General features: G+C 41.0%; 1 protein-coding gene across 2 annotated transcripts in view; it reads left to right on the top strand.

The window, feature by feature from the left end:
* BEND2 (BEN domain containing 2) overlaps positions 1-12,744 on the top strand; it is a 43,925-nt gene that overhangs the window by 3,988 nt on the left and 27,193 nt on the right. For both annotated transcript variants that reach the window (XM_083173953.1, XM_083173954.1), the window contains exons 3-6: positions 3,101-3,166; positions 6,029-6,103; positions 10,149-10,250; positions 11,134-11,632. In XM_083173953.1, the coding sequence (XP_083030079.1) occupies positions 3,101-3,166; positions 6,029-6,103; positions 10,149-10,250; positions 11,134-11,632 (742 nt within the window). The remainder of the gene's footprint in view (positions 1-3,100; positions 3,167-6,028; positions 6,104-10,148; positions 10,251-11,133; positions 11,633-12,744) is intronic.

Below are 12,744 nucleotides of genomic sequence, written 5' to 3' on the forward strand. Positions count from 1 at the left end.
TGATTATATCCTATCAAGTATTCGTTGAATCCTTTTCATTTCAACAAACTATGGCCCTCATTTTAATCCTCTCGCTCCCCTGCGCGTTCCCACAGGGGAGCGCTGGCTTGGTGCTGTGCAGAAGCATTTATACCCATATGCCGGCTCCATTTGCGAGCAGGGGCAGCAAATTGATTATTTTCCGGCTCGTTAGCATGGAGCAGTGGGGATGGGTTGCACCCATGGGAACGTCCAGCGTTTCATGGGCATCCCCATGAAATTGCTGGCTGTTCCCATGATAATGCAGCTGTAACGCAGGGGGCGGGCAGGTGACTTCACCGGATGTCCGCTGCCCGCCCTATTCCCGCACAAGGGCGTCGCAAACCAAAGTCACCAGAGAGTGACTTCGATTTGCGAGCACTGTAGAAATCATTCAATGGTATCCGTGGGGGTGGCATTTGGTTACCTCGCAAAGCTGCAAAATCCACAGCTTTGCCAGTCAACCAGACTAAGGTTTTATAAGCAAAAAGTTTTTAAATATACATAGTCTTGAAAGATAATACACAAGTGCAAGTTTAAAAGGATATTTAAACACATATATAAATGGCACTTCTACTGTTAATTGCAGTTTTTTACATCTAAATTTTACCTTTTTTTTTTACTGTTAAAGTTAGCAACCATCTGTGCATGGCTTTATTTACAATGCAGAAGATTGGAGGTGAATTTTTAAAGCTGCATTAAGGGGGTGATTTAGGTTGTTTTGCAAATGCAAACTCCTCTTTAATGGACAAAACCATGTGCACTGCAGGTGGGGCAGATGTAACCTGTTCAGAGAGAGTTACATTTGGGTGAGTTATTTTGTTTCTTTGCAGAGTAAATACTGGCTGCTTTATTTTTACACTGCAGTTTAGATTTCAGTTTGAACACATCTCACTCAAATGTGCACATGTTACATCAGCCCCACCTGCAGTGCACATGGTTTTGTCCATTAAAGAGGGAGATTGCTGTTGCAAACCGACATGAATCATACATAATAGTTCTTGCATAATTTGGAGGTGTGCTTTGGATCATTTTCCTGTTGGAGGAGGAAATTTTGTCTAAGCGCTGTCCACAGGGTATGGCATGGCGTTGCAAAATGGAGTGATAGCCTTCCTTATTCGAAATCCCTTGTACAAATCTCCTACTTTACCACCACCAAAGCTGCCCCAGACCATCACATTACCTCCAACATGCTTGACAGATGGCATCAGGCATTCTTCCAGCATCTTTTCACTTGTTCTGCGCCTCACAAATATTATTCTGTGTGATCCAAACACCTGAAACTTCAATTTGTCTGTCTATAACACTTTTTTTCCAATCTTCCTCTGTCCAATATCTGTGTTATTTTGCCTATATTAATCTTTTCCTTTTATTGGCAAGTCTCGGATATGGCTTTTTCTTTGCCACTCTTCCTAGAGGCCAGCATACCAGAGTCTCCTCTTCACTGTGGATGTTGACACTGGCATTTTGTGGGTACCATTTAATGAAGCTGCCAGTTGAGGACCTGTGAGGCATCTATTTCTCAAAGTAGAGACTAATGTTCTTGACTTCTTGCTCAGTTGTGCACCGGGCCCTCTCACTTCTCAGCACAAACAGTTGTGCACCGGGCCCTCTCACTTCTCAGCACAAACAGTAGTGGCGGCACTCGCTGTAATGACTATGCCGACTATGACTGAATTATTACAGTGAGTGCCGCCACTACTAAGAGATAGATAGATATATATATTTTTGTTTGCGACTGTACCTATATCTGCATATGAAATGCTACTTTACAATGTTTTCCAAGAAAGCACTGTATTGTAACATTTGGCATTTACATAGTGATGAAAATAAGACACATTTTCTGTATAAAAAGACGCCCGATGTTAGAGTTCGCTGTGAACTCCCGGCTCACTACCGTCTGGCATCTCGTGATGCATGGTGTACTGAGGGCAGCAGTATGAGTCACATCTTTACAGCCAGTTAGCACTGTCAGATGATGAGTGCACATGTGGGTTACCAGTTCTTCCCTTCCTACCACATATTGCTATACTTTATTATGTACATGGCCCCTACACTTCATTGTATTCCATTAATTCTCTGCTGTATTGGCTAGAATAACTCTGCCTGTGTGGTGCATTTGTGGAGAGCACATCACAAGATTTCTATAGTCTTCGTTCCATCAGACGGATCAGAGCTATTTATGATTGGAAGTCATGGCTAACATTACAATTGATTTTATATATATATATATATATATATATATATATATATATATATCAGGTTTGTATTTCCCTTGAGAGGAAAAGAAATCTGCACACCACAATGCATAAAACGCTTTCAATGCATCTTTATAAAAAAATACTCTGCATGAGAGGTTGTAAACACATGGCTATATATTGCATGAAAAAAACTGGGGTACTTATCCAAACCGGGTAGGTGACAGAGTGCCCGTGGATCCCCATTCTGGTCCCTTCACCCTTCTCTATATATAGAGAGAGAGGTAGACGGCCTGGCACTCCCTCAGCTGGGATTCAGTACCTGGGTGCCTTCTGGAACAAACAGGTAGTCTCGTAGGAAGGAACAGACAGCGGCACTCCAAGGGTTTTCAACAGCGTGTATTAAAGCAAACCAACGTTTCGGGGTATCATACACCCCCTTTGTCAAGGTTTATTGCACTTAAACCTTGACAAAGGGGGTGTATGATACCCCGAAACGTTGGTTTGCTTTAATACACGCTGTTGAAAACCCTTGGAGTGCCGCTGTCTGTTCCTTCCTACGAGACATATATATATATATATATATATATATATATATATATATATATATATATCTCTAGAATTAATTGATCATGAGTGTAACACACTATACAGGCAGCTCACCGAGCGTTACCCTAGGCAATTGTAGACTTTATTATTTGATCATTTTTCTTATTCTACCTCACACTCTGCTCTTCATCTATTCTCCATTTCTGTCATTTTTTTTGGTTCCTTCTATTCTAGCTACTTTCTCACATCGCAATTCTTTTTACAGATATGTTTTCAAATTTCTCTGTATGCATTGTGTCATCTTGTGCATCTATTTCCTTTTATTATATATGCAGGTGAGAATTCAAGATGATGGTTATGAAGAGGCTAACAATGCAGAGTATGAAATAGAGTATGAGTGTGTAAGTTTTTGTTTTTGATCAATGCTGAAATTATCATAATTTAAGATCAGGAAGCATCAGTAACATTGTGTACCCACATTAATTAGTATTCATTTATGTTGAGCGATGAGTGACTCATGGCTTCTATCAAGACAATGGTCTCGAAAGTATATTAGAGAACATGAAATATCATACATCTATAACCCAAATAATTTTCACTACTCATATAAAGCAAAGACAAAAGATTTGGACTAATATATCATGCACTTAAATAGCAGCCCCAAAACCACAACCAAAAAAATTGGAGAACCACTCCAGAGGTTAGTTACATACAATACCGTGTGGAATTTGGTAGGTAATCAAGGCGCTTTGCAAACATTCAAGGTGAAACCCCAAAAAAAACAAAAGAAAAAAACCACAATAGTGTAATATGGTTTTAACAGTTCAATTAAAACTGGAGTCGACTCGTACCGAATTAAATGGTCTACATATGAGGTAGACAATAAGGCGTAGGGAGGGACATATGCTTGTCACAATGGAACCAAGAACTCCTCTCACTTTCTTTAGATGCTGATGAATCTCAAACGGATAAGAGAAGTTTCATGGTGCAGTAGAACATACTTTTATTCACACATAATTAAAACATCACACAATGTAAGGGATCTCAGGACTCTCACCATTCGATTATGTCCACAAGTGATTGTAGACACAAAAGCATAAGATGTAAAACCACCACAGGCGTCCCTGGACTTCACCTTACAGCCAGTATCCAGGGACGCCTGTGGTGGTTTTACATCTTATGCTTTTGTGTCTACAATCACTTGTGGACATAATCGAATGGTGAGAGTCCTGAGATCCCTTACATTGTGTGATGTTTTAATTATGTGTGAATAAAAGTATGTTCTACTGCACCATGAAGCTTCTCTTATCCGTTTGAGATTCATCAGCATCTAAAGAAAGTGAGAGGAGTTCTTGGTTCCATTGTGACAAGCATATATCCCTCCCTACGCCTTATTGTCTACCTCATATGTAGACCATTTAATTCGGTACGAGTCGACTCCAGTTTTAATTGAACTGTTATGTACTGTTAAAACCATATTACACTATTGTGGCTTTTTTCTTTTGTTTTTGGGGTTTCACCTTGAATGTTTGCAAAGCGCCTTGATTCCACACGGTATTGTATCTCATATAAAGCAATTGGCATTAAGGGTGAGATTTAATAATATGAGAGTTTCAAAAAGTGAGAGATTTGGTAAGAAATCTCCAGGTTTTTTTTAAAGTGGCAATCAATTACACTGCAAAAACCAGTTTGATTTTGCTGTGAAAATGATTGCCGCTTTAAAAAAACTGGAGATTTCTCACGAAATCTCTCACTTTCTGAATCTCTCATCCTATTAAATCTCACCCTATGTATCTTAACAACAGTGTCAAATTCAGGCATATGACTGTGAACTGACATTAGGTCCTCCTATTCAATATGTTGAATGCTAAAGATATGAGCAGGTCTAAAGACCTGATAGACTATTAGGTACTTGTGTATTATCACGGCGCCCACTAAGCAAATAGCTTAGCGGGCGATTCCGCGTAAGAAAATCGCATCGCATCCCGGGCGGTGCGTTTGTATCGCACCGCAAAATCGCATGCAATGCAATTTTATGGGGTGCGATGCCATTTACTTTACTATACACTTATATGAGATGCAATGAGATTGAGCCACCCCAAAGCATGGCGAGCGCAGCGGAATGCGTCTTTCCGACCTTTTCTTACCCCCCACTATCCACGTTGGTGTGGAGTTGATTTTATATAGTGTGGCGAGCACAGCGCGCCACCGAGCCCGAAGTGTAATCCGCGTCCCCTCGTGGTGCTTGCTGCGCTCGCCACGCTTCGGGCTCGGTGGATCGCTGCGCTCGCCACACTAAATAAAATCATCTCCACGCCGACGTGGATAGTGGGGGCATGAAAAGGTCGGGAGTACGCGTTCCACCGCCCCTCACCATACTTCGGGGTGGCGTGGATAGTGGGGGGGGGGTGCCTCAATCTCATTGCATCTCATATAAGTGTAGAGTAAAGTAAATGGCATCGCAACCTATAAAATCACATGCGATTTTGGGGTGCAATGTGATCGCACCGCCCAGGGCAAAAAAAGAGCAGTGAATAAATTACATAGGAAAATAGCATGCAATCGCATCGCAGGCAAAAAAACGCATGTAGGTATGGTAATTGGATGCCGTGATAATACACAAGTACCGACTATTATTTATTAACAGCTTCTTATATAGAGCAGAAAATTCATTGCACTTTACACTTGGACACACAGATCAAACAAAAATGGGTAATAAACAGTAATAGAGGTAAGAAGGCTATGATATGGGTCAGATTGTTATAGCTAGATAACTGGATCTGAGCACTTCCAAATTGGCAAGGTTTATGGGATGCTCACAACCCGTCGTGGTGAGTCTCTACCTACAGTGGTCCGTGGAGGTAAACGCCACCAAGGAGTATGTGGAACGTAGTTCAAAGGCTACAATAGGTAACTCCATCTGAAGAGTTTGTAGCTTGGTAAATCTCCGAAATAGCAGCCCCCAATTTGTTTTGGACCCTCGTAGATACATTCATGTTATCCTGTCAAGTTTTGGATGGCCCCATGTAAATGTGTGTCTTTGGGAAAATATTGTCCACATCAGATCACCCCCCAAAAAACCTGAAATATAAATGTAAGTGAACTTTAAATTGAAATTTCAATTTACATGAATGCTAATTTGTGACACCCCATCCAAATAAGTCATCACTGTAACTTTACTGCAATATAGACTATTCGGTCTGTTCTTTTTATAGTTCATTCATTATTTTTTTTCTTACCCCTTTTCTCTATTTGTGCAACAGGCTAGTGAAATTTCAGATGCCTCATACTCTGGGGAGCAACAACCAACACTCACGGATGTTCTCAACTATTGTCAGGTACAAAAGAGAATATTAGAGAATATTGTCATTTATTTACCTTTTTTCCAATAAAAATAGTTAAGTACAATTTTTTTTAATAAAAAAAAAATAAATAAAAAAAAAAAAAAATATATATATATATATATATATATATATATATATATATATATATATATATATATATATATATATATATATATTTTTGTTTCTGTGGAAAATAAATTGTCTGTGGGTTGTCGACATGAGTTTGTCACGTTTTCTTGACCCACATGTTGACCTATTCATCATGGACACCGTTTAAGTGTACCGCATGGCTTGCTACACTCTACTTGCTTCTCCCTCCATGCCCTAGTGTATGGTAGTGCATGAAATACCGCCTGTCAGCACATGTCGGCTAAAAAAAAAATGCAAAAAAACCTCATGTCAACCTTTTTACTGTCGCCCTAATGCTTGTGTCGGCTTTCCAACCTTGGCGACCTTAGCCATGTCGACTTATTTCGTGTGTTGATCTAAGCCACGTTGACCTTCAGTGCATGTCGACCAAATGACCGTATCCCCCTCCCACAATCCAAAAATGGACTAGTATGTTGATTGTTGGGTCCTGACAAATAGGGTAGGGAACATAAATTGTGAGCTTCTGTTAATCAGTGACTGATAGGGATTGCCAAATATTCACTGTAAATTGCTGCAGAACAATCATGTTTGTATTGCAATCTCAGGGGCAACATTGTCAGTGATGTTAGGGGGTCTTATTACTACATCTGTGCTGGGGAGCATTAGTGCATTATTGGTTTCCATTTAATGCCAGTAGACAGAGCTGGATGGCACAGTTATAAAATAAGTCCATCTGCCTGCAGTCCTATCCCAATCCAACCAGGCAATTAAAAAAATAATTAAAAGAAACCCAAATAGATAATCCAATAACTACAACAAAATAAAACCTTAATCTCAAGCATAGAAAGAACATTCAGCTAAATACACTTCTCTATACAGTAAATAATAATATCATTTCATTTTTTTTTTTTATATCAAGAAAGGCTTTAAGTATGGTTTACAGCAGAAACCACTTTTTTTTACCAATTCAAGCAACCCCAATGTGTGTGGATTATTAGATAGACCGTGTCTAGATGGGCAGTCAATAGGTCTGCCTCAAAAAGGTTGACATGGGAAAGGTCGATAGGGTCGAATGTTGACTTGAAAAAGGTCGACATGAGTTATCAATATTTTATTGCTGTCAAATGTCGACATGGATTCCCAATTAGTGTCACACGTACCCAGGCATGGCGCTCTATTATATTCTCCCTTTATGCCGACATGGATGGTGAAGTAAGAACAAGTCGATTTAAAAATAAAAGTCCTAAAATATGCCTGTCAGCCTCGCCATGTTTTTACATTTTTCATGTCAACCTATTGCATGTCGACATTTTGGGGTAGACCGATTGACTATATCTAGACACTGTAGATCTATCAACCCAGAAATAAACCTAGATATCCTCTAAATTGATTTGTAGTCCTTATGTAATTTAGGGTGGCTTTTTACACCGAAAATCTGCTAGGTAAATAGTCTTTCTCCTTTGGACTTTGGAGGACACTGGAAACGGTTATGGGTAGAACCTGTCACTTCTAATATTGAATGATTTAACATCGCTCCTCACCCTCTTCCCAACCTGATCTCTGTTTAGTTTCGGTGCTTGGAGCCAGAAATTGAGCCGAAATAGCAACAAAAATGTCTACACAGTGACGTGCTCACATAATACTGGTAGTGCCCTGCTTGTGAAGCCAGACAGCGGGCCATCATCTTTAGAGTCACAGCGGCTGCATGTGATGTAATGCAATCTCCCTTTCCTGCCCCTCATCGTCCCTTAGACTGCAGCCGTACAGTTTAAGGCCTCGTGCGCAGCACTCCGGCATGCGCAGTTAAGTCCCATTTATCCCTCCATCAGCCCTTTGATATGTTATGTAGCTTTCCCCTAGATGTTCTTGAAATCTGAGACTACTGCCATTGGTTATCTGCATATAGAAACATTGAATTTGACGGCAGATAAGAACCATTTGACCCATCTAGTCTGCCCCTTATATAGAACTTAGAAGTTCACTGTTGGTAGCTTTAGAGGACTGGAGTTGGCTACCCCTGGTCTAAGCTAATCAGCCCTGGCACACACATGTTTGGAATGCTGACCGTTGATAAGCCGGTGTCGGCATTATGATTGGTGTTGGAGTTTTGCTGACGTGTTGGTATTCAGACATCGGTATTCCAACTGCCAGCATCCCAATCTATGGCATGCCAATTGCATCCTGTTTAGATGTGTTTTTTTACAGTGTATAGTGTTCACCACAGTGTGCAAAAACAAGCAGCTAGGCAAGATATGTTCAAAAAGAGGGGTTTTCTTCAGTACCCCAAAGAATACTAGTGGCAAAACAAAGTGAAACAAATTCTTCGACCAGCGCTTGTCGTATGTATGTAGTATAGGAAATTTCGTTACTTCCCTTAATAAAATATCCAAAAGAGTTTCTGATTCCTTAATGGGATCTCCAATTCTCAGATCATTTTACTCAGGCAATGAATCAGCCAAACATGCAAGATAAGTATGCACAATATCATCGCATAAAATGTATTGGTACTCTTTACTTAGTTGGGCGCCAGCGATTGAAATCGCGGTCGTCGGGGGTAAAAATCGCGGGCATCGCGGGTAAATCGGGATGACCGCGATGACCGCGATTTTCCCATAGGGAACAATGTTAAAAAGGCTGATTGACCGCGATTTTACTGTTAAATGCCTCAATGGACCCGATTTGGCCCTAAGAATCAATGTTAAATGGGCCACAGAGCCCAAATAGGCACAATTGACCCTTAAATGTCCCCCCCAATTTTTAACGCCACCCCACGATCCACGCCAACCCGAAGCGTGGCGAGCGCAGCGAGCCCGCGAGGGGCGGCGGTACGCGTCCTCCGACCTTTTCATGCCCTACTATCCACTAGGGCGTGGAGTGAGAATATAATAGTGTGGCGAGCGCAGCGAGCCACCGAGCCCGAAGCGTGGCGAGCGCAGCGCGCCCCGCGAGGGGACGCGGATACCTTCACAGGTAGACGCGTCCCCTCGCGGGCTTCACAGGTGTCGGCGTCGCCACGGACACCTGTGAAGGCCGCGAGGGGACGCGTATAACTGTGAAGGTATCCGCGTCCCCTCGCGGGGCACGCTGCGCTCGCCACGCTTCGGGCTCGGTGGCTCGCTGCGCTCGCCACACTATTATATTCTCACTCCACGCCCTAGTGGATAGTAGGGCATAAAAAGGTCGGAGGACGCGTACCGCCGCCCCTCGCGGGCTCGCTGCGCTCGCCACGCTTCGGGTTGGCGTGGATCGTGGGGTGGCGTTAAAAATTGGGGGGGACATTTAAGGGTTAATGGGCTCTGTGGCCCATTTAACATTGATTCCTATGGCCAAATCGGGTCCATTGAGCCATTTAACAGTAAAATCGGGTCCATCGCGCCTTTTAACATTGATTCCTATGGTAAATCGGGAGCGTCGCGGGCATCGCGGGTACATTTATGGCCGGCCGCGACGCGACCGACACGATTTCCATGTTTAACATGGGTTTCAATGGGAAATCGCGGGCATCGCGTCGGTCGCGTCGCGGGCAGACATAAATGTACCCGCGATGACCGCGACGGGCGCCCATCTAGGTAAAGAGTACCAATGTATTTAATTTTGATCAACAAGATAAAACAATCATATGATTATTTTATCTTGTTGATCAGAATTGGAGATCCCATTAAGGAATCAGAAACTCTTTTGGATATTTTATTAAGGGAAGTAACTAATTTCCTATACTACAAGCGCTGGTTGAAGGATTTGTTTCACTTTGATTTGCCACCTGTTTAGATGTGTGTTGACATTACATACAGTGATCGAACTGAAGGGGATAAATTGGATCCAAAACCCATAGCGAAGGATAGAATATTGTTCTAGTTCTCCACCATGATGGATACTGACCTGCATAAAGAACAATGTACTGTACACTGCAATTGTAATTGGCTAAAGGTGTATCATTTTGTTGTTCTAGGCAATGTATGACATAGTCCAGAAACTGGATAAGAAGATGGATTTACTCCAGATGAAAGTGTCCAAGATGCACCAAACACGGCTCCAGCCCCACTTCAAAACTGTGAGTCACAATATTACATGCCATTGAAGCCTACAGATGGTATTTCTGAAAATCATAAAGTATTACATATAATTGTAGTTTATAATAAGAGAACTTAAATTTCTTCTCAAGGTTTTAACTTATTAATGTGATGTTTCCTCTTTCATCGGACCAGTGGCGCTGGAGTCTGTGAGTTTAGAGGAGAAGCTGAGGAGTGTTAAAGTTTAAGAACATTAAAGTGTTAAAAGTATTGGAGCTGATTCTGCTACACCCGTGGGTGGCTGAGGGGGTCCTTCATTATGTTTTAACATACCTAAGTCTGCTGCTCAGACTCTGGCTCTCTCCAGCGGCACTTTGGAGGCACTGTCTTGAATGGCTCCAATTTAGCTTTATTAACCCTTTGAGTGCCAAGTGAATTTGACAAAATAGGTGTGAAAATTGCCGAGCAATCCTTTTTATTCATCATAATGACCTGTAAGGATTACCTTTTTATATAGGAAATATCTGTTTTTACACAACATTTGTTATTTGAGTTTATATAACAAATGTGAGCGACGCTGGTATTCCTAGCAAATATTTTGAACATCTCTCACAGAGATGTTGGCACTCAAAGGGTTAAATCGAGCAACAAATCGAATGTTCTCTAAATTTGCCAATCTTTTTATTCAGTGGGGTAAATTTACTAAGATGGGATTTTGCTATTGGCAACCAATCAGAATCTACTTATTTAGCACCTTCTAAGAAGATGATAGTATCTGGTTGCCCATAGCAACATCCCCTCTGAAATAGAACTTCCATCTTAGTAAATTTCCCCCAGTATGTTTTTCTTATGTCGGTGACCATTACAAATCAGCATAAAAAACTTTTATTATTAGTAATCCATTTTGTTTATGTGTGTACACAGAGGCCAGTCAGCCTTCCACACAGCAGAGGTATTCATCCTGTACCTCAAGGGAAAGTGAGATTACAAAAACTAAACCAAAGTGCTCACAGCTCACAGATGCCACCACTCCTACGAAGCAATCAGAACCCTACATTAAAGCACGGAGAGGGGATAAACCTGCACCTAAAAGGCACTTCTGCATTTAAACCTATTCCTTCAATACCACTACCAAGAGAACCTCATCAGACTGTTCAACGATTAAGTCCTCCCCTGCCAACCATTGTGTCTACCCATTCCTTGCAGTCCATCATTATGCCAGATGAAGACCGCAAAGATTTAAAGATTGAGATATTGCCTGAAAGCACTTGTGCTTCACCACCAATACTCAGTGCACCCATGGCAACTTCATCAGCAAGAGAAAGCATTGAGACAGTCTTGAGGCCCTGTGTACCTGTGCAAAGAAATATAATTACCAGCGAGGAACTGCCATCATCTTCAGTTCAACCTGTTCCCATATATGGTGAGTTGCACATGTTTTTTTTTTTCATTGTATTAACCTAAGGTATCTAAAGTGCTGTATTGGCAGCCAATGCATTTGGGTTAGCTCCTGAGGCAGCTGAGCAGAGGCAGAAAAACGAAACCTTTCTAGAATGTAGACCGTGTGACTCCTTCCATTGGGTGTCTCCATCCAGGCTCTCATCTTAGTGAGGCGGAGTGCGTTTTTTGTTGTGTTCTAAGGGGGAGATTTATCAAACTTGGAAGAGAGAGATAAAGTAGAGAGATAAATAAAAGTACTAATAATACACTTGAAAAATCATTCGCTGGTGAGTGCATTTCAAATGGATTTGCAGCTATTTGCCGATCTGTGATAGTTCCTCAAGAGTTTCACAAAATGGGATGGTGGATAGCTGACCGCAGGGGTCTGCAAATTAGCAGAATAGCGATCAGATCTGTCTAAACCCCTTTTTCCCTCCACTTTGGAGGTATTCAAATATTATTGGATTATTTGCCAGTCTACTTTCAGCCGTTTTTAGGGTGAATTAAACTCTCCCTATTCAATGCCCATGCCTATATTTATTTATTTATTTATTTATTTATATAAATAAATAAATACATAGTGGACACCTTAGGACAGTGTATAAGACAGCTAATAAAAGGAGGAGGAGTAATGTTGTTATATAATGTCAGAGGTGTTTGTTTTTCTTATCTCCACTGAACTAAGAAGTTAGCCCATATATTATGGATGCAATTGAGGTTTTTTATTTATTTTTTTGTAGTGGAAATTAATAATTATTTGTAATGACTTTCCAAGAGTCCAATAGTCAGCTGGTGACTCAATGGTAAACGAGTATGGGTGCAAGGGTTTTTTTTTTGTGTGTGAATTTTTTTCCACCACATTTAGTAAATACAGATACTAAATACTTTATTTTATTTTTTTTATGAATTTTATGAATCTTTATAGGGTGAAACAAATTTTTGTGAAGAAGATTTGAAAGAAACATGAATATGATAACAATAGATGACAAAAGGTTCAGTTATAATAGGTAACTTGGTATCATAACACACAATTAGAAAATCAGCTCTTTAGAATGAAGGGTTTATAGAAATGGCTATTAAAAAAAGATGCATTGG

Source organism: Crinia signifera, chromosome 2 (genome assembly GCF_055691185.1).
Source record: "Crinia signifera chromosome 2, ASM5569118v1, whole genome shotgun sequence".
Classification (NCBI taxonomy): Eukaryota; Metazoa; Chordata; class Amphibia; order Anura; family Myobatrachidae; genus Crinia; species Crinia signifera.